Genomic DNA, 22,288 nt, shown 5'->3' on the forward strand with positions numbered 1-22,288 from the left:
GGGACTCTGGTAGATAGCTCCACTTGAAGAACAGGCTCAGAGCTAGATGACCTTCTTCTAGACTAATTTGTATAATTTTGTGAATTAACTGGAAATTGCTCAGAGGCTGAAACTAGTTGAAGAAACATGTCCGTGCCCAGTTCTCTGTTCTGTTCTTGCAGTGTGCCTTAACTTGTAAGAGCACCACCATATCACATCTAAATGAATTTTTCCATTTCTGACACCTAATTCTTAGGTTGCCAATTAGTGCCAAATTGCAGGCAGTTTTTATTTTGAACTCGTACACGCTAAGAGTAGGATTAATATAAATTTACAAAGAAACATTTACAGCTGGCAGTATGAGGGGAGGAAAAATGCTTGATCTCATTATTGTGGGTTGAATTTAGCTCATATACCAGAAATCAGTTTGTACTATGAACTCACACTTTTGTATTATGTTAGTCGGCTGCACCACCCTCTTTCTCTTTATTTTTTTCTTCTTGCTAAATCTTAATGCTCTCTTGCTAGAGCTTTTAATTATTACGGGAAAATGTCTTTAGCTCAGTGTGTCCTGGCCATAAATGCATTGAGAAATGGGTTCACTTCGAAGGGAAGTGATCTTCCACTTGCTCTTTTGGGAGGTGAATCTGGCTATGTAGCTGAATTTTATGTGGCTACTTCGAGGTTGAACCCTTTAAATAAAAGCTTGTATTTTTAACTGCTTTTGCTTTGGGCATTGCATTGATCTCGTGCAAATTAGGGGCATTAGTTATGATATCAAAAGTAGGACATTGAAAGAACAATCATTTTCAAAAAAAGAAGAGAAGCCAACCAGAAGTCGTAACCCCAATCAGGATGTTTTGGCTGAAGATCAGTTTCTTCATTTTACTTCTCCCTCTCACCCCCACCCGCCCTCCACACCTCAGATTTATCTCTCTCTGAAAGCCTGACTCTTTCTAGAATGTGATTCCATGGGCACCAGATGCCTTGCACTATGTTACCCAGTTTGTATTTGAATCTAGACACGGAGAATTGTCAAGTTATTTGACTGTGGCGAGCAACACTGCTCCTGTTCTCACCTGACATCCCCACATGTACATTTTTTCATTGAGATGAGATGAGAATCATGGCTGAATTCTTTACTACCCCAGCTGCAATCAGCTAAGTGAACATGTACATTAAATGGAACTTAGGACCTTGTGTTCTATATGGCTTACTGTTGGATCAGGCAATGCTTTTGTTCACTAGGAGAGATGGTAAAGATTAGGTTTTTTTTGCCCTGTCTGATTTGGGCCTGAGGTTAAAATTTTAAAATACCTATTTATAGGTTTTCATAACAATCAAAATACAGTAAGATGAAACCATACAAAATGGAATAATAAAAGGAAAAATGTGCTACATTAACAATTCCCAAACTGACTTTTTAATATGAGCCAACCTGCCACGATCTTGGTAATATAGCTGCAGAGCACATGTTTTGTATCTGTAATTCAGTCAGAATGCTTGGTTTCTGGTGCATGTGATAGTGCTGCTTGGATAACACTTTAATATAAATGGAGTTGTGGAAATTGTGTTTTGTGTGGATTCTTAATCCAGCCCTTTAGAAAGACAGAAAATAATGCTTTGATTTTAAGATTAAGGGGTGATTTGATTGTAGTTTTCAAGATATTGAGGAGCTGATAGGGTAGATAGAGAGAAACTATTTCCACTGGTTGGGGAGTCTAGGACTAGGGGGCATCGCCTAAAAATTGGAGCCAGGACTTTCAGGAGTGAAGATAGCGAACACTTCTACATGCAAAGGATGGTAGAAGTTTGGAGCTCTCTTCTGCAAACGGCAGTTGATGCTAATTCAATTGTTAATTTTAAATCTGAGATTAATAGATTTTTGTTAACCAAAGGTATTAAGGGATTTGAGGCTAAGGCGGATGTATGAAGTTAGGTCACAGATCAGCCATGATCTCATTGAATGGCGGAACAGGCTCGAGGGACTAAATGGCCTACTCTGTTCCTATTTTCCTGTGTTCCTAATGTCATCAGACCAATTTGTACAGGCTAAAGCTACGTAATCATATTTATGTATAGAATGTAATGGGCATCCCTCATTCTCCAGTGACACTGAACATTGGAAAGGTCTGTAAAGATTCATGTGTAACTACAGTGTTCTACTTTCTCATTTGTCATCTAAGATTTACTAAGAATTTTGCGTAATGAAGAATTTCAACTTCTCAAACCCCTATTGCAATACTTAATGATTTTGTTTGTATTTGCTATTGTATTTTGGGATTATATAAGCCTATTGCTTAAAACATGAAAAGTGATGTGCTATTTTAACTTGAAACCTTTTTAATGCTTTGATTTTAATGTAAATTTCTTTCTCTTCCCTCCCAGCTTTGGATTCAGTGACAAAGTTGCAATAAATGGTCACGCTCCTGTTGGGCTTTATGGCAATGGTTTCAAGTCTGGATCAATGCGGTTGGGAAAAGATGCAATGGTTTTCACAAAAAATGGAGAAACGTGTAGTGTAGGCTTCTTGTCTCAGACTTATCTTGAAGCAGTAAAAGCAGAAAATGTGATTGTACCGATTATTTCGTTCAACCAGAACAATATCCTTTTTTGAACATATTTGTTCTTGATTTAAAAGACACTCCCTATTTTAAGGTATTGCATTTTCTACCCTTTTCTTTTCTGTTGGCCTTCCTACACCATCTTCAGCATAGTGGGTTGCTGCAAATGTGATCAGAAATGGAAAGCTTGCTATTTTAAAAAAAATTTGCCTTCTCTAATTCAGGAGCACTGAGGTCATTTGTTCCTTTCTGCTGCCTCAGCTGAGACCAGCTAACTCAACGCAAACTCGGGATCGAATCTTGGACCTTCTGCATGGCGCAGCTATCACTTGATAAATCTGCTGAGCCACTGAGGGAACCGGTAGAATTTTACTTTTCTGATTTACGATGCTGCAAAGTGCTTGTATATCCTGTAACAGTTTAACCTAGCGCAATAGCTTCCTCTTAACATTTAGTCATATGATTGGATTGCTCTTATTTGATGTCGAAGATTCACATCCAGTTAGAGGATCAAATTTTCCACATTTACTACAAGGTTAAATGAGAACTATGTGGGGATGAAGAGAAGTATATTTTTTCAACTATTTCTTATTAAAGAATTTCTACATTTTGAGCCCGAGAAACCTGTGAAAGACCAGCCTTGTTAAATGTCCTGGTTGCAAGACAGCAGCACCAGGTGCTGAGTAGGGATCAGCATTCCTCCTGGATCAAGATGTCAATTCTTATGCGTTGCTACCTTTTTAAAAAGCAAAGAATTTTATATTTGAAATATTCTTCGAATGGGTCTTCAAATTTTGTGCAATGTAACTGTACCTAATTGGCTAAAAATCATGGGAATTTGAGATGTTGGTGCGCAATGAGTTAAAAACTGATTACTGTATATTTGATTATATGGTTATATTCCTTAATACAAGTCTTACAAAAGCTTATAAATGAGAACACGCAGTCAAGTTTGACAGCAATTTTGCAGCATTCCTTATTCAGCACGGAAAAGGAGCTCTTGGCAGAACTGGAAGTTATTTCTGGAAAACGGGGAACAAGGATTATCATTTGGAATGTAAGAAAGTAAGTTAAACTTTGTTAATTGGTACCTGGAGTATATAACAAAATTGCTATAAAGAGATGAATGTAATGGTAGGATTACAGCAACAACTTGCATTTTATAGCGCCTGTCGTTAAACGTCCCAAGGCACTTCATAGGAGTGTTACCAGACAAAATTTAACACCGAGCCACATAAGCAGATGTTACGACAGGTGACCAAAAGCTTGATCAAAGAGATAGATTTTAAGTTTCCTCTTTAAAGGAGGGTAGAGGGGCGGACAGTTTTACGGAGGCAATTTTAGAGTATAGGGCCTAGGCTACTGAAGGCATGGCCGCCAATGGTGGAGCAATTAAAATTGGGGATGGGTAAGAGTCCAGAATTGGAGGAGCGCAGAAATCTTTGAAGGGTTCAGGGGGGTCGGTGGGGTGGCGGCGGGAGGTGGTTGTAGGGCTAAAGGAGGTTACAGAGATAGGGAGGGGCGAGATCATGGAGGGATTTGCATACAAGGATGAGAATTTTAAAATCAAGGTGTTGCTGGACCGGGAGCCAAAGTAGGTCAGCGAGCACAGGGGTGATGCGTGACTGGGACTTGGTGCTAATTAGGATATGGGCAGCAGAGTTTTGGATGAGCTCAAGTTTATGGATGGTGGAAGATGGAGAGCATTGGAATAGTCAAGTCTAGAGGTAACAAAAGCATGAATGAGGATTTCAACAGCAGATGAGCTGAGACAGGGGCCGAGACAGGCGATGTTACGGAGGGTGGAAGTAGGCAGTCTTGGTGATGGAGAGGGTGTGGGGTCGGAAGCTCATCTCAGAATCATATAGGATGCCAAGGTTGCGAACGGTCTGGTTTAGCCTCAGACAATGGCCGGGGAGAAGGGTGATGTCGGTGGCTAGGGAGTGGAGTTTGTGGAGGGGACTGAAGATAATGGCTTCAGTCTTCCCAGTATTTAGTTGGAGGAAATTGCTGCTCATCCAGTACTGGATGTCGGACAAGCAACGTGACAAATCAGAGGCAGTGAAGGGGTCGAGGGGTGGTAGTGATGTGGAGCTGGGTGTCAGCGTACATGTGGAACCTGACGTGTTTTTGGATGATGTCGCCGAGGGGCAGCATGTAGATGAGTAATAGGAGGGGGCCAAGGATAGATCCTCAGGGGACTCCAGAGGTAATGGTGCGGGAGCGGGAAGAGAAACCATTGCAGGTGATTCTCTGGATTACGACTGGATAGATAGGAATGGAACCAGGTGAGGGTATTCCCACCTAGCTGGATGACTGAGGAAAGGCGTTGGAGGAGGATGGTGTGGTCAACCTTTTCAAAGGCTGCAGACAGGTCAAGAAGGATGAGGAGGGATAGTTTACCACAGTCATATTCACATAGGATGTCATTTGTGACATTGATAAGGGCCGTTTCAGTGCTGTGGCAGGGGCGGAAACCCGATTAGAGAGATTCAAACATGGAATTGCGGGAAAGATGGGCACGGATTTGGGAGGCGACAACACTTTCAAGGACTTTGGAGAGGAAAGGGAGGTGGAAGATGGGGTGGTAGTTTGCAAGGACAGAGGGGCATTTTGGGTGTTTTTTTTTGGGGGGGTGGTGAAGATGGCAGATTTAGAATCATAGAAAGGTTACAGCACAGAAGGAGGCCATTCAGCCCATTGAATCCATGCCGGCTCTATGCAAGAGCGATCCAGCTAGTCCCACTCCCCTGCCCTATCCCTGTAGCCCTGCAAATTTTTTCCATTCAAGTACTTATCCAGTTCCCTTTTGAAGGCCATGTTTGAATCTGCTGCCACCACCACCCCCTCAGGCGGTGCATTCCAGATCCTAAGCACTCGCTATATTTTTTTTAAAAAGTTTTTCCTCATGTCACCTTTGGTTCTTTTGCCAGTCACCTTAAATCTATGTCTTCTGGTTCTTGACCCTTCTGTCTAGATCCTTCATGATTTTGAATACCTCTATCAAATCTCCTCGCAACCGTCTCTGTTCCAAGGAGAACAACCCCAGCTTCTCCACGTAACTAAAGACTCTCATCCCTGGATTCATTCTAGTAAATCTCTTCTGCACCCTCTCGAAGGCCTTCACATCTTTCCTAAAGTGCGGTGCCCAGAACTGGACACAATACTCCAGTTGTGGCCGAACCAGTTTTTCATAAAAGTTCATCATGACTTCCTTGCTTTTGTACTTTATGCCTCTATTTATAAAGCCCAGGATCCCGTATGCTGCTTTCTCAACCTGCCCTGCCACCTTCAACGATTTGTGCCCATATACCCCCAGATCTCTCTGTTCCTGTACCCCTTTTAGAGTTGTGCCCTCTAGTTTATATTGCCTCTCCTCATTCTTTCTACTGAAATGTATCACTTTGTATTTTTCAGCGTTAAATTTCATCTGCCACATGTCCACCCATGCCACCAGCCTGTCTATATCATCTTGAAGTCTTATCACTATCCTCCTCACTGTTCACTACCCTTCCAAGTTTTGTCATCTGCAAATTTTGAAATTGTGCCCTGTATGTCCAAGTCATTAATATATATCAAGAGAAGCAGTGGTCCCAGCACCAACCCCTGGGGAACTCGACTGTACGCCTCCACCCTCCCAGTCTGAAAAACAACCATTCACCACTACTCTCTGTTTCCTGTCACTTAGCCAATTCTGTATCCATGTTACTACTACCCCCTTTATTCCATGCGCCGCAAACTTGATGATAAGCCTATTATGTGGCACTTTATTAAATGCCTTTTGGAAGTCCATATACACCACATCAACATCAATACCCTCATCTACCCTCTCTGTTACCTCATCAAAAAACTCTATCAAGTTAGTTAAACACAATTTGCGTTTAACAAATCCATGCTGGCTTTCCCTAATAAATCCACCCTCGTCCAAGTGATTGTTAATTCTGTCCGGGATTATCGTTTCAAAAGTTTCCCTACCACTGAGGTTAAACTGACTAATTGCCTGTAGTTGCTGGGTTTATCCTTATACCCTTGAACAAGGGTGTAACATTTGCAATTCTCTAGTCCCCTGGCACCACCCCCGTATCTACGGATGTTTGGAAGATTATGGCCAGTACCTCTGCAACCTAGGATGCGTCCTATCCCGGGTGACTTATCTACTTTAAGTACAGCTAGCCTTTCAAGTACCTATTCTTTATCAATTTTTAGCCCGTCCAGTATCTCAACTATTTCTTCCTTTACTGAGACTCTGGCATTTTCTTCCTTGGTAAAGACAGATGCAAAGTACTCATTTAGTATCTTGGCCATTCCCTCTGCCTCCATGAGTAGATCTCCTTTATGGTCCTTAATCGGCCCCACCACTCCTCTTACTGCCCATTTACCATTTACATATCTGTAGAAGACTTTTGGATTCCCTTTTATGTTGGCTGCCAGTCTATTCTCATTATCTCTCTTTGCCCCTCTTATTTCCTTTTTCACTTCCCTTCTGAACTTTCTATATTCTGCCTGGTTGTCATTTGTGCTATCAACTGACATCTGTCATACTCCCCTTTTTTCCGTTTCATCTTACTATCTCTTTTGTCATCCAGGGAGCTCTGGCTTTAGTTGCCCTACCTTTGCCTCATGGGCATGTGCCTATTCTGTACCCGAACCATCTCCTCCTTAAAGGCTGCCCACTGTTCATTTATAGTTTTGCCTGCCGATCTTTGATTCCAATTTATCCGGGCCAGATTTGAAGGGGAGGGGGACAGTACCTGAGGAAAGGGAGCCATTAATAATATCAGCTAACCTGGGGCCAGGAAGGGAAGTTGGGTGGTCAGCATTTTGGTGAGAATAGGGTTGAGGGTGCAGGAGATGGGTTTCGTGGACAAGATGAGCTCGGAGAGGGCATGAGGGGAGATAGGAGAGAAATTAGAGAAAGATGCGAGTTCAGGGATAGGGCAGGGAGGAACCTTGGGGGCAGTTTGACTTGTTGGGTTAGGGGAAGGGAGGGAAGTGGCAGAGACAGTTGAACGGATGGTTTCAGTCTTTGTGACAAAGAAGTCCATGAGCTCCTCGCACTTGTTGGAGGTGGAGGGGCCAGGGGAGAGGGGTTTAAGAAGATGGTTTATAGTGGAAAAGAGAAGCCGAGGGTTATCTGTGCATTCCAGGATGACCCTGGAATAGTGAACTATTTTGGCAGAAGAGAGAGGACCCGATGGTGCTTTATGTGGCCCAGCCGGATCTGGCGATGAATGGCAAAACCAGTTGTTTGCCATAAACGTTCAAGTCTGCGTCCCTTGGACTTAAGGCAGCGGAGATGAGGGCCATACCAGGGGGAGCGACCAACTGGAGAGAGAATAATAGTTTTAATGGGGATAAGGTCATTAAAGGTGGAGGTCAGGGTGTGATTAAGCAGATTTGTAGCTGCAGAAATGTTGTGGTGAATGGAGGGCCAAAGGCTAGACAGTGGGAATTTGAAAGTGCCGTTGTAAGTGATTTGGAGGAGAGTTTCTTCCAGGGGCGGACACAAGGAAGTGGGGTTGGGAGGGGGCAGGGGGGCGTGAGTGGAGAGGGATACAAGGAATTGATCAAAGATGGCTTTATCTGTGATTGTCATGATGGCCACGTGAGATGGCATGGTCGAGGGGATGGCCGCGAATATGGGTAAGGGAGTTTATATGGCAGGAGAGATTAAGGGAAGATAGGAGGGCAGTGAACTCAGAGGAGAAAGAGCATGATGAGTTGAAATCATCGAGGATGAGAAGTTGCTCTATGCAGAGGCTGAAGGAGGAAAGCAGTGAAGATATCTGTGAGAAACTTTGTGTGGTATTTGGGTGGGTGGTAGAGAATGATGATTTTAAAGGAGAGGCAAGGAGTCAAACAAGGTGAGATGCTAGGAGGAGGAGGTGCCCCAGGAGTAGATGGACAGACCAAGGTGTGATTTGATGATGAGGGCCACACCGCCACCATGGCAGTCTGGGTGGGTCAAGTGGTAGAAGATATAGCCAGGCGGGGAGGCTTCATTAAGGGGAAAGTGTCATTGTCTGTCAGCCGAGTTTCCGTCAAGACTGTGATGTCGATGCAATCATCCACAATAAGCTCATGGTTGTTAAGGGCCTTGTTCGCAAGTGAGCGGACATTGTGGAGAGGGGCTATGATAGCTGATCCGCTGGCAGAGTCCACAGGATAAGAGCTGGGAGGGGTGAATGGGACAGGAAGGAGATTGGCAAGATTAGCCATCAGCGGGCACGCTAGGCGGAAAGGTCGGCAAGAGAGTTGGGGTTGCTGTTCGTAAGGTAGCAGCGACGAGTGCCTCGATGGGCCCTTTGGAAGATGCCGAGACAGGGAAGCTGTAAGCTTATCTAAGAGGGAGTCAAGCCTGGGACGGTGGCAGGAGAGTAGGAAGGTTGAAGAGTGCTGAAGAGTTGGGGTAGGGATTTGCGGGGGCAGAGTACCTGAGGAGAGAAATGAAAGGAGGCATGACGACAGGAGAGAGGGACCTTGGAGCAGTAAAGAGAAAAGAAAAAGCAGGGGTAAAAAAGGGAAATAGAAGTGATTGGTTTGGGTACGGAGCAGCAGCCAAAACATGCATGCGAATGACATAGGAAACTTAAGTTACGTTGTCGTAGTTACATAGCAAGATTAGGATAGATATGACTTGGTAATGAGCAGGATTTATTACCTTCCCTCACCCTTTTAACAACCTTTTATTTTTGAAATACTGATCCAATTCTCTTTTCAAAGCCATTAGGGAACCTGCTTCCACCACAGTTTCTGATAGGGTATTCCATCTCCTAACAACCTCTGTGTTTTAAAAAAAATAGTAACCCTCTCCATTTATTTGATGGTGATCTTAAAATTGTGCCCCCTTGTTACTGACTCATTGACCAATGAAAATGGTCCATTTACCATATCAAAATCCCTCATAATTTGAACACCTCTATCAGGTGTCCTCTTAACCTTCTTTGCTGTAATAAGAATGGCAGTTATAATAGTTGTGATTGTTCTTTGAAGGAGTTTGGTTAAATTTCTGGAACTAAAGTTCATGCACTGAAATATGCCACGAGTTTAATGGTGTTATTTTATTTCAAGAACCAAGGATGGAAAGTCAGAGTTTGACTTTGAATCTGACAAGTATGATATCAGAATCCCTGGAGATATTTTAGATGACAGCGCAGGGAACAGAAAATACAAGCGGCAAGAACGGATGGACCAAAGTGTGCCTGAAAGTGACTATTCATTAAGAGTGAGTTAAAATAAAAATTTCCTGGCAAGATTAGAAATTGCTAATAATTCTGCTGAATATGGAAGATGAGGTAGCTTGTGACTGGAATTTGAGTGTGCAATAAAGAAACCATACCACCGCTGAACTGTTTTATTTCTGGTTGTAATGTACAAATTTGGCAATTTAAAAAAAAATATTTTGACAAAAATTCTTTGTTTCAAAGACGCAAAAATATGGCTTTGTGAGGAGACTAATCACTGTTAAATGATTATTGATATTAAGTTGCATTTGAGAAAGCATTCTTCTAATCGGTTCCATTCTAATGTATAGTTTTTCATTTGTGCTATTAACCTATTCATTTAATGTGTTTGAGAATTTGAAATTGAATTTTAAAATTGGAATTCACTGAATTTGTTTCCACATAGATGACATTCATGAGGTAATCATAGGATATTTAAAACATACCCATGAGATATCGTCCAATTGTTGCTAACTCATTGTTATATTTTATTTTCAGGCTTATTGTAGTGTTTTGTACCTGAAACCACGGATGCAAATCATTCTTTTGGGAAAGAAAGTCAAAACTCAGCTTATTTCTAAAAGTCTTGCTCACATTGAACATGATATATACAGACCAACATTTATTGTATCTTTTTTGAAGTATCTTTAATTGAAATAAAGTTTTTTACAGGAGAACTTGTGTATTATAAAATATATGCCTATTTATAAAAAGTGTACATTTCTCATGCTGAAATATTGAGTAGAATGAGAATTTTGAACAGTACATCAGTGTTGCATTGTACTGTATAGCATGAAATGGTAGGGGTGACAGTCCACAGCCACGTGCTGAGCTCCTAATCTAGACTATGCTAAGTGAAAGACTGATGTTTCCTTTCAGGGTCTGAAATCAGAGGGTAACTCGCAATGCAATCTTTTAACCTAGAACTGGATTATTGGTGATTGGACATCTACCCATCCTCTTTGTTAAGAGAATAATGAATGAGGCAGCACCTAATGAGAGAAGGGAAGTTGAAGAAATGCTAAATTTTTCATATTTCAGTGTTCATTAACAGGCTTTAGAGAATAATAATAACTTGTACAGTGCCATTCACTCAGGGCACCCCAAAGCATATCACATACAATAAATTTCTATACAGGTGTAGTCGCTGTTTCGTAGGCATATGCAGCAGCCAATTTGCACATTATTACTTGTGTAGTGGTTCCAAAACACTTCAAAGTTGCGCCTGTATGTCTTTAAATGATACTTTTAATTCATCACCTGGCTGGCGAGTCTAGAACTAAGGGGCATAGTCTCAGGATAAGTTGTCGGCCATTTCTTCTCTGAGGGTTGTGAATCTTTGGAATTCTCTACCCCAGAGGGCTGTGGATGCTGAGTCATTGAGTATATTCAAGGCTGAGATAGATATAGATTTTTGGACTCTTGGAGAATCAAGGGATATGAGATTGGGTGGGAAAGTGGAGTTGAGGCCAAAAATCAGCCATGATCTTATTGAATGACGAAGCAGGCTCGAGGGGCCGTATGGCCTACTCCAGCTCCTATTTCTTATGTTCTTAAATAGCTCCCACTGCTATCAGCACCAATGATTGTTCTGTAACTATCAGTATTTCATCTTGGTCTTTTTATAGCCTAGCATGCTGTCTCCAGACATAACTTGAGTTCACTTCAATTCAGCATAACACACAATCCTAGTGACAGCAGTAACTGGTGATTTCCTTTAAAACTCATGTTAATTTTGGTGCAGAAATGACACAGCAGCCAGATGTTTTCTGCTTTGGTCGAATACCTTTGTTGTGGCGCAAAGTCTCCCTGCCACAAAGGTGCATCCCTGGCTCCAGCCAATTTTTGGAGTCCAACTCTGTTACATAATTGAGGAAGGATATCATGTTTCAGCCAGGGAGTGTATCCTGAGGATGACTGCAGCAGGCTGATGGCCACCTGTGTTATCAGAAGGAAAAGAACATTATTTTAACCAGATTTTCAAAAGATCAACGTTAGTGTGTACATGCAACCGATTGCACACACTAAGGAAGCCCTTTAATTTTTTAATTTCCCCCTCTGTAACCCTTCTCAACACTTTATACTAGGAATGCACAGGCATTCCATGCCTCCAGTGTTGCTAGGACACAATGACAGAAGTTATGTATTAAATATGCCTGCCTATATTTGGACAACATATTCCATTCCTTGTACCGCTTGATGCTGGTAGAGGCACGTGCATGTGAGGAACTGAGATGGCAGCTGCCAAAGGAGTGTTCCACTAAATTCCATCAGTTGTGCCAGGGAGCCGGTGTGACTCGAACAGAAAATCTAGGCCTTTATTTTTACTTGGAGTTTAAAAAAGAACACTAAAACTAGGGCTGATCTTTCTTTAATTTATATTTATAGTTATGGCTGTACTGTAATTTCCTTAATGCTCTTTGAAGGCCAGAAACATAAAAATAACCTTTGGCTTTAACTGGAGAAACAAAGAACATTATGGGATAATGATGTACCATAAAAACCGATTGATTAAATCTTACGAGAAAGTTGGCTGTCAGCTCCGAGTAAGTATATTTATAAATTGTAAGATTAATTGTGATTTGAAAATATAATTATAATTTACATTTGGCACCTGAACAAACAATAATGATATGAATCGATTGTAATATTTACTTTCAGGCAAACAACATGGGCGTGGGTGTCATTGGAGTAATTGAGTGCGACTTTCTCAAGCCCACACACAACAAACAGGACTTTGATTATACGAATGAGTATAGGTAAAATAAAGTTGTGGGACAGCTACCTTTTCCTAAGTACAAAATACCTGCAGTACTTTAAATTCTAGACATATCTGTTAAAGTATACATGGCCTTAATTTCATTATGCACTTTTACTACTTTTTAATGGGAGGAAAGGGATTTAAAATGTGCCATCTCATGCTCGCATTTAAGACCTCTTTAGAGAGGATGTTATATTGAATTGACATATATAACATTGAAAAAAGTTAATTTTTGATGGTCTTTTGATAACTGGCGTTTTAACTTGTGTATAGGTAACTAGACTTATTTTTATTGTGAACTGACACAAGCTTCGTTGTCCTAAGACCAGTTTGCTAATTATTTCCGGTATTATTTTGAGCAGGGAAAAAATTCTGATAAATGCATAAGTAGCTTGTGCTTAGATCACAACTTTGATAGATTCTTTCCCTTTCTGAATAAATGTGTTATGAACTTATTGCAACTGATTCTGTGGTTAACAGAAACAAGATAGCTTCATACCCCAGCCCTCTTGTAGGTGCAGTGTATAATTTTGCCTCAAATCTAATGTCACTGTAAATTGCTTTTCACATTCTGCTCCTTAATTTTAGGTTTTAATTATAAAGAGATTTTAATGTGAGATTCCTGGATGGTCCAGTGATTTGGATCTGCCTCTTGCCTTTGAGACCAGGGTTCAAATCCAGCCCAGACTTGAGGGAACTAAGGCTTGCTTGACCTGTTGGCTGTGAAGATCCCATATGTAATTAGTTTGGTTTGTCTCAATCCAGTTCCTAGGTCCTCTTTTAAGGTTGAAGCTGAGGCATATTGTTAGGACAGAGTAGAGGGAGTTTTAGTTTGCACTATGGTATCGCTGATCTAGAACTGTTTGATGTTGATACTGGGTGCCTAAAATGGAAAGTGTTTCATCGCAGCTCTAACATCCATCGCTTTGATGGCCATTAAGGCTTTATTCTAAGCTGTCCACTACAACCATGGAGGCCTGAAGTTCAGAAGTGTATAATGATAGTTGCTTTATTTGCTGATTTTCAGCATGGAGGCTAACGCAGCACAGGAAATAGCTCCAGAACAGATCACTCAGGTCTTGCTTTCTGTGCCAGTAATATTGCAAACGTAACCTTTTTAGATTTGTTCCTCGTATATAAATTTTAAAAATACATATTCCTCCTTGATTGCAAACTCGTAGCTAGAGTATTGTGACATATAGGGTACACTTACAGTACACTTCATACTAACACTGCAATTACAAGGTATATGCAGTGTGAATCCGGTATAGAGTAAATGTAGCCTGAATAATAATGAAGAGGGAAGTCTCAGCACTCAAATCCAGCAGTGTCAGTTCGGGCCTTCACACCCGATTTACACACCAAAGTTTAACATCTGTGCAAAGAAGTTTTGGCGGTGCACAGATTCTAAGCTTGTGGAATGCAAATGTATTGTAATAGGTGTCCTTGCATTACAAAACAATGTGTTCTCATTCTACAGATAGGAGACTTGGTTGACATGTCTCTATTCTAACTTAGATCCACAGCGCAAAGGTTTAAAAGTTTAAAAACCTACTGAGACATCTAAAAATCAGTGAAACACTGAAGATTTATAAGTCTTGGTAAGACAACACTGGGCCTTTGCCCCTTGTGTTGCAATTCTTCAAACTTAAATCAAAGCCTTGTATTTTGTAGTAGTCAGACATTCTCAGTCAACCACTAGATGGTGCATTTTCAGAGGAAGCACTCGCACCTGTCCTGTAGCATTGCATCTCCTGTCAGACTATTGCAGAATGATGCTAATTACAGGAGAAGCTGAAAGTAGGATTGCAGTGAGTACAGATGAAGTGCTGGGGGGAAAACAAGAGAAGTCTGATTTTAATCTTTTTGCAACGTTTTCCCCTTTTGTAAAAGTTGTTTTTAGTGGCCTTCTTTAAAGCAGTCATGCACTATTCCTAGGCACAGTTGAGCTCATCTCTAAGACTAGCTCGCAATGACGTGCTGTCAGATTTGTACCTCCTCCTGTTATCCGCTGACAACATGACTGAATATGGGAAATTCCTTGCACAAACCCATATACTGTAACATTATTTTTACTTTGCAAGTTTAATCTATGTTGAGGAAGCAACTAAAACATTTCCTGTAATTGGCAGTGAAACATTTTTTTTCTATGGCATCTTATTACACCAACAAAGTCTACATCTAAACTGAATTCAAGCAAATGTTTCACTTCTTGGAATAGGCCTTATTTTTTTTTTCTAAATTGTAGACTGACCATTCAAGCACTTGGACAAAAACTGAATGATTACTGGAATGAGAAAAAGAATAAAAGACACGAAGAAGACCCACAGAGTATTGTTCCAGTAGAAGATTCACAGTAAGTGTTTGTACTACTTTCACAAAAACATTTCAGTCATGCAAGCAGCTTGCCTAATTTGGCTCCATGTAATGTGTTGATTCAATTCCAATGCTGCTTGGTAACCTTTTTGTAATGTATTTACAATTCATTGTTGTATAGGGAAGTTTCATTCAATGGGAGTTTTCTGTTCTTTCTATTTCAAAAATTTGGATGGTTACAGATCTAATTTGGTGTGTGTTTGTGAGGCTTTATTTTTTTTTAAAAGTTGAGTTTCGGTAATAGTGAAGAAGAAAAATTTGATCATTGTTTTCCTAGTACTGTAGTGAATTTCAGTCTGAGCCATGACTTCACAGGCAATGCTTTCACACTAGGAAACAAATTTGACAACCATTCTCCACAAATCTGATTTTATATCAAATAACACGTGCTATTCTTCCTGATTTATATTGGCATTAGATGCTACTATCCTACAGCTCAGTTTGAGGCCCATTCAAATGCAGAGGTTCAGTGCATGTGCAGAGCATCCCAGTGCCATATTGACCTAACATTGATCAAGGTCAATCTAGTTCAAGGCAACAGCAGGCCTGTGTACATTGCATCGTGACACAAATTTTGTATCACGTAGCTGGCCTGGGAACAAATGCAGAGCCAGTTACTGATGCAGAGCCGATTCTGTACAACTGTCCTAATGCAAGTGTGCAGACTCACAGTATAACTTCATGCATTTAGTGAGCTAGAAGAGGAGTCGCCTAATCCGACAGCAGATTGCAAGGTCCACAAAAAGTGCAACTGCAGAACTGTCAGTTTATGATGAGTTGGGCCTTTTTATTTTTATTTATTCACCAAAGACCACCTACTTCCACCTCCATAACATCGCCAGTTTCCGCCCCTGCCTCAGTTCATCTGCTGCTGAAACCCTCAGCCATGCCGTTGTTACCTCTAGACTCAACTATTCCAATGCTCTTCTGGCCAGCCTCCCATCTTCCGTCACCTGTAAACTTGAGCTCAGTCAAAACTCTGCTGCCCGTTATCCTAACTCACACCAAGTCCCGGTCACCCATCACCTCCTGTGCTCGCTGACCTATATTGGCTTCTGGTCTGGCAATGTCTCGATTTTAAAATTCTCATCCTTGTTTTTAAGCCCCTCCATGGCTTGCCCCTCTGTAACCTCCTCCAACCCCTACAGCCCTCTGAGTTCCCTGTGCTCCTCCAATTCTAGCATCTTGCGCATCCCCGATTTTCATTGCTCCATCAATAGCGGCTGTGCCTTCAGCTGCCTAGGCCCTAAGCTCTGGAATTCCCTCCCTAAATCTTTCTGCCTCTACACCTCTCTCCTCCTTTAAGACGCTCCTTAAAACCTACCTCTTCGACCAAGCTTTTTGTCACCTGTCCTGTTATCTCCTGATGTGGCTTGGTGTCAAATTTTGTTTGAAAACGCTCATGTGAAGAGCCTTGGGTCGTTTCACTACATTAAGGCTGCTATATAAATGCAATGTTGGGGTGCCTGAAAGTTTTCATGCAGTCAACAGCAATCTGTCAAACTAAGTGCCTGAAGACTACAGAAGTCTTGAATGAAGCTGCCTGACCATGCAACTGTCCTGGATGATGCAAGCTTAAGACTTCTGATTTGGGTCTGGAATCAGAAGACTGCCAGAATCTATCTATATATTACTTTCTTAAAAATCTTACATTCATGAAAATTTACTGTCTGAAAAACCTTTGCTCCTTTTGTCACTCTTTTGTATCAACTTTTTTCCATTATAAATTCTTATGTCCACGTTTAAAATTGAAAAACCGTCAACTGGCATCAGTCACCATATAATTAGAGGCTTTGATCACTAAGTACTGTATTATCTTTCCCCACAAATTGCTCAAAATGCTTTCTGAAAGATTCTCATCTGCCATTATTTTCTCGGTAACTGAACTTTCCAATGGCCAAAATAAGGGTTTAAACAAAATAAGTAGGCAAAAAAATCGCAAACATCGATAATAAATTTATCCACTGAGTTATCTTTTAATGTCTCCCATCATGTACTTGTAAGTGTCGTGCTTACTTTTCAGCACCTTTCAGGTGAACCATTCAGTGTATCTCTGACTCACTGAAGAGCTGGTAAATAAAACTGAACATAATTGTATTTTTTTTGCAGTTTATTTCCAAGCTGTAGACTGTACCTATTTCAACTTTGAACGTTTTTGCAGGAAAGTTCCTGATCAGGCATGGGTTCAGTGCGATGGCTGTTTAAAATGGCGAAAGCTTCCAGATGGGATAGATCCAGATAAGCTGCCTGACAAGTGGTTCTGTAGCATGAATCCAGATCCACAGTTTAGGTAAGAAGAATGAGCATGTATTACCACCCATCCATTATCAGCTTCACATGTATATGTCCTAGCTACTTTTGTATTCCATTTTTTTCTCTTAAGTGAGGGCCTCTTCGTGCACCACATCATGAAGGTTAAAAAGACTAGGAGAGAACATTGGGTCAAACTAGAAGTAGTGATTAGGTAATGCTAAGCTTGGATATTAAAAGCCGGTGAGCTTTAAGTTACTTTGTGTCTCTTACCAGCTTGGGACATCAGTGCAGCCCTTTTCCAGTTATTGCACCTGCCTATTGAGCCTATTATTATTTCCTATAACCAAGTAGTTTGCTTAGAATTTCTGTCTCTCTCTCAAACCTTGCCCAGAAGTATGAATTTCACTGTCTTGATGTCCACAGATTATATTTAATCAAAGCAAGCAGTAACTGCTTCTCTTTGTTTCATACAAGGACACAAAAATACCGCATCCTTCTTTAAAGTGAAGGCTTGGTAAGTTGATTTTTGAACATGTTACCACTTCGAAAATTGTACCTTCCTTATCTATCTCAAAGATCATTTGACTGGAGGGATACTATTATCCATTACATCTGCCCTTGGCTTTCCATCTGAAGAAGTCTACATGTCCTCCAATCTCACATTTACAAGACGTGTCAGTGTAAGAGAGGTTTGTTCTCTATTATCTCTGTTCATTCCTCATGCACGTTGATGTATGGTGAGGAACCAGACAAATCCTTAATATTCCCCCTTTGACTCCTTACTAAGGAATTATCTGGGGTTTTACCTCCCAGTGTAGGTCTGGGGATGAATGATGCCTGATTCGGCTCCCAAGCTCCCAGTTCGGATCAAGATGAATTTAACATACTAACCCTTTATTAGGTTACCCTCAAGGTGCTGAGTGAGTGAATTAACTCTTGCCAAATCACCAAGGAAGAAGCCAGGCCACAAGTCATGCACTAAACACTATTTATTGATTACAAATCATAAGTTCAAGTTGGATACACAACTGCTTAACAGACATGCATAAATGTAATTCAAATTATCCAGCAGTGGAGCAGCAAATCATTAATGGACAGATTTACCTACCAAGCGAGTAGCAAAAGTTACACAAGCAACATCACTGTAAATTAGCACTAACAGATGCTGAGCATTAACTACAGCAGCGACCAGAGTCTGAGGTTATAAGTTGGTGAGATTACTTTGAGTAGTTCCTTAGACAGCTGACCAGTTAACAGCTTTGAATAGCCAGTCTATTGAATAGCTTAAGTCGACATGTGATTAACCATGTTCAGAGCTTACACAACTTCGTCTTTACGAGTGGCATGGTTGAGGCAATCTCCTTTCCACTCTGGGACACCAGCGTTCGCTTTTGGAGTGTTAAGTTGATGAATCCCCTTTCCGCATTTGTTCCACTTGGATCTTCGGTTCCGATTGAACTTGCCTTGCACAAGAATGGTGATATCCGAGCTGGCTTCACTCTCGTCCTTCTCTGATCTTGAGCACTTATAAAGTTAAGTGACACTTTTCTCTGCCAGCAACTGGTTGCTACAGCCTCAGAGACTAACTTGGTATTTTACTCCTTGTCCTAATACGTTGTACTTGTAAAGTCACCTTTCTGCATCTGCTAGAAAGGAAGAAGCCAGACCACAGGTCATGTACTGAACAATATTTATTGATTACAAATCACAAGTTAAAATTGAGTATATGAACAAAGAGAACCTAAGTGAAGTAACAGAGAGACTGATACTTCTACAAAAAGAGAGTGACAGTTTGCTCTCTCTAGAAAAAAAATACTGCTACTACTACTGACTACCGATCGTCCAACACTGATCGATTTTAGGGATGCAGCGCCCTCTTATATCTTAATTTTAAAGGGTGGGCTCCCTACATTCACTTAATCAGGATGTCACCTGTGCCAAAAGGTCTTGCTTCCCCCTGCCCCTCCCCACTTCGGCCAATCGAACCTGATAAATGTGGGGAGTTCTGTGGCTGTCCTTTGAGTCACTGGTATGGCTTTTCCCCCAGCAAGGCAGACTTTGTGTCTACAATTTTTACAACCCCCCCCCCCATTGATCTTGAATTTCCTGAGAAGTTTTTTATGAACAAAATGGGAAGAGGTGACATCTTTAAGTTCCATTAGGTGTTCCACCCAAGGCCTGAGCTGGGAATAATGAGGTCTCATACTAGTAAGAAATGTCTGTAGTATAAACACAGATCTTCCTGGTGCAATTAACCTAGAGGTTTTATGGCTTTAATTAGTTTGTGGCCTTGAGCTTAAAAGATTTTATGGCAAAATTATCTGAGAATGTCCATGGCCAAAAGCCTGGGTGATGTTTAACTTCACTTGTGTTAGCTAAAATTAGCCTTTTCCCAGCACTCAGTTCAACAGCTGAACTCCATTTTGTGTGATCCATATTCAAGCTAAAACTCCATTTTAGGTAATTTCCCCCATAAATCTCAGACACCCGTCAGCAATTTATGGTGCTGTTTTTGTACTGTATGCATTAAATACTTGTGTGAAGGACCTGAATTTGAAGGAAGACATAAAATTACTTGCTAGAGTAGATATTGTTATCTGCAGAAGACTCCTCCATACAACTACAGCACCACCTTTCTGACTCCCATCATTAGGAAACTGGCATTTTGAAGAAGAATGGCCACATTTGGTGAGGGTCTGTTTTATGCAGGGGAGCTTGACTGGGTGCAGAAGAGTCATTTTGAGAGGGTTTTGTAAAACAAAAGCATAATAAATACACCTTCCAAATAATGTAAATTGCTATAATGATGCATTCCCTTATTTCAAATTGTGTTCATATGTGACCTATTAGATCCTGAAATACTGTTTGAGGAGTGGTTATCAGCAGGGCTATGAAGAAAATGAAAACATTTTTGTTTTAATCTTTGTAGTTCCTTTTTTTAAATCTATAGTGTTTGGTACAAGTGGATAAATGTAGGCAAAAGTCTTAGAAATACACAAAGTACAATTTAAATTTTTACATCAGTGGAGTTTCTGACTGAAAAACAGTTACCACCTTCTGTGAACATTGCATTGAAATCTTTATTCTTCAAATAGTAGAGATGAAAGTGAAAACCACAAATGCTGGAAATCTCAAGTAGAAATGGAGTGTGCTTGAAATGTAGGACAGTCAGCATCTGAAAGCAAAAGATAGATCAATGCTTCAAGTGGAACCCTTCATCATGAAGAATGACACAAAATGTTAACTTACTATTCTTTCATTCGGTACATTATTGGTATTTTTGTCTTTTGCCCATATTCAACTTGTTTTTGTTTAAATATTTATTTTCTTTATTAGGAGCTGCAGTGTCCCAGAAGAACCTGAAGATGATGTTGAAATTACTCCCAGTTATGAGAAAACATATAAAAAACAGTAAGTTTTCTCTCATTGATGAAAAGTATTACATTATCAATCCTATTTGTTAAGACCTGAAGCACATTATGCACTATAAAGTCCTGTACATGTTTACCTCTTCTGTAATATATTTTTTTAATTTGTAAATAAATGGAGTATTTAAAAATGTATTTCAAACACTAGTTCAGCCAGGTCGATGAGAACAGCTGAAAGTGCCAAAGTATCATTTTCTTCCTCATGCCGTGCATAGGCGATTTCAGTTGTATTTCTGATTGTGCTGCCAGTGCTCCCACTTGTATAGTCAATAAAGTGGGTGATTAGGGATCATAAAAGATAAATTATTGAATACACAAATCACATACTCAGTGGGGGTGCTGTAATTAGCAGTGAGTCCTAGACTGGGGAAAGGGAAAATTGCCCATATTTTGTATTTTACTAGTTGATCTGCAAAACTGTAGTTATGAGGAGAGACGAGATTCTTGGACTATTTCCACTGGAACAGAGAAGGTTGAGGAGTTTTAAGAGGTTTTGAAAATTATGAAGGGTTTTAATGTGGTGAAAGGGGAAAAGGCTATTTTCTCTGGTTGGGAAGGTAGTAACAAGGGATCAGCAATTTAAAATGGTCAGAGTGAAGAGAATGTTCAAGAAATTTCTTCATACAGAAGATTGCTTCAGCATAGAATGCTTTGCCACAGGGAGTGGTTGAGACTGAGACCATTACATCTTTTAAGAGAAAATTGGATAAATATTTGAAGCAGCGGTAGTTACAAGGCTATTGAGAGAGCAGGAAAGTGCTATTAATTTTGGATTGCTTCAGCTTAGAGCCAGTATAGACACAATGGGCTGACCGGCCCCCTTCTATTGTGTAAACTTCTGTGGTTCTATGGTTAGTATTGGGAACATAAAAGGGAGATTTGAATGGATTTATTATTTTCCATAAACGGTTATTAGAATGTGGAATAAAACAGCACAAATCTTAAGATGGAATTAAAGGCGAAGAAAAATATTGATAGGGTGTAGGGAAAGAGCTGGAAAATGGGAGTAGAGTAGATGGCTTCAGTGAGGGTGCTAGCAGTCACAATGGGCCAAATAGCCTCTTTCTGTGCCAAATTTTTAACTTCTTTGATTCCTGATTGCTCGCTAGATACCTCTGCTGGAAGTACATGTGTGTGTGGACAGGAGTGAATTTTGTGTGATGGCTCCCACAGTTGATGAGTCGACACAAGCTCGTTATCCAGGCAGGCACATGAAGAATGACCATTTGGGTGAGGCATCAGAGATCAGCTACCACATGTGAACCATATTGTAGTATAAGTCAGTTAGGAAAGGTATGGGGAGGAAATTGGAGGGGGAAAAAGTTAATTTCAGTTTCAAAATAATTCATTTCCCAGGTAAAATCCACTGAGAATACTAAATCAGCTGAGTACATAACTTTGTAGCTGTTTTGTCATAACAGCTGGTGTCTAGGAACTCGAGTGTGATTTAAATTGCAAACTTTCTGCAAATGTTACAAAGAAGATGTAGTTGGCAGGTGATGGGTCAGTTTTATAGCTATCAGCAAGTGTTTGTAAACTTTTTATGAATCAATAAAACCTACTTATGGGTTATTCCAGAGAACAAAGAAATCGTGAGAAGAATCGGCAGCGATTTATGAATCAAGACAGACAGGTAAGATAATGTATGTATGATTTAGTGCCACAATAATAAGTCAACTTTTAGTCTAAGTTTGTCCAAACTAC

The 22,288-nt window shown here is 40.6% G+C and overlaps 1 protein-coding gene across 3 annotated transcripts in view; it reads left to right on the forward strand.

Annotated features, from left to right (window-relative positions):
* morc3a (MORC family CW-type zinc finger 3a) overlaps positions 1–22,288 on the forward strand; it is a 63,189-nt gene that overhangs the window by 8,702 nt on the left and 32,199 nt on the right. For all 3 annotated transcript variants that reach the window (XM_067993270.1, XM_067993272.1, XM_067993271.1), the window contains exons 4-13: positions 2,368–2,582; positions 3,464–3,608; positions 9,615–9,768; positions 10,265–10,393; positions 12,193–12,312; positions 12,428–12,525; positions 14,776–14,883; positions 17,065–17,193; positions 20,493–20,567; positions 22,163–22,217. In XM_067993270.1, coding sequence (XP_067849371.1) covers positions 2,368–2,582; positions 3,464–3,608; positions 9,615–9,768; positions 10,265–10,393; positions 12,193–12,312; positions 12,428–12,525; positions 14,776–14,883; positions 17,065–17,193; positions 20,493–20,567; positions 22,163–22,217 — 1,228 coding nt within the window. The remainder of the gene's footprint in view (positions 1–2,367; positions 2,583–3,463; positions 3,609–9,614; positions 9,769–10,264; positions 10,394–12,192; positions 12,313–12,427; positions 12,526–14,775; positions 14,884–17,064; positions 17,194–20,492; positions 20,568–22,162; positions 22,218–22,288) is intronic.

This window comes from Heptranchias perlo, chromosome 11 (assembly GCF_035084215.1).
Source record: "Heptranchias perlo isolate sHepPer1 chromosome 11, sHepPer1.hap1, whole genome shotgun sequence".
Taxonomy (NCBI): Eukaryota; Metazoa; Chordata; class Chondrichthyes; order Hexanchiformes; family Hexanchidae; genus Heptranchias; species Heptranchias perlo.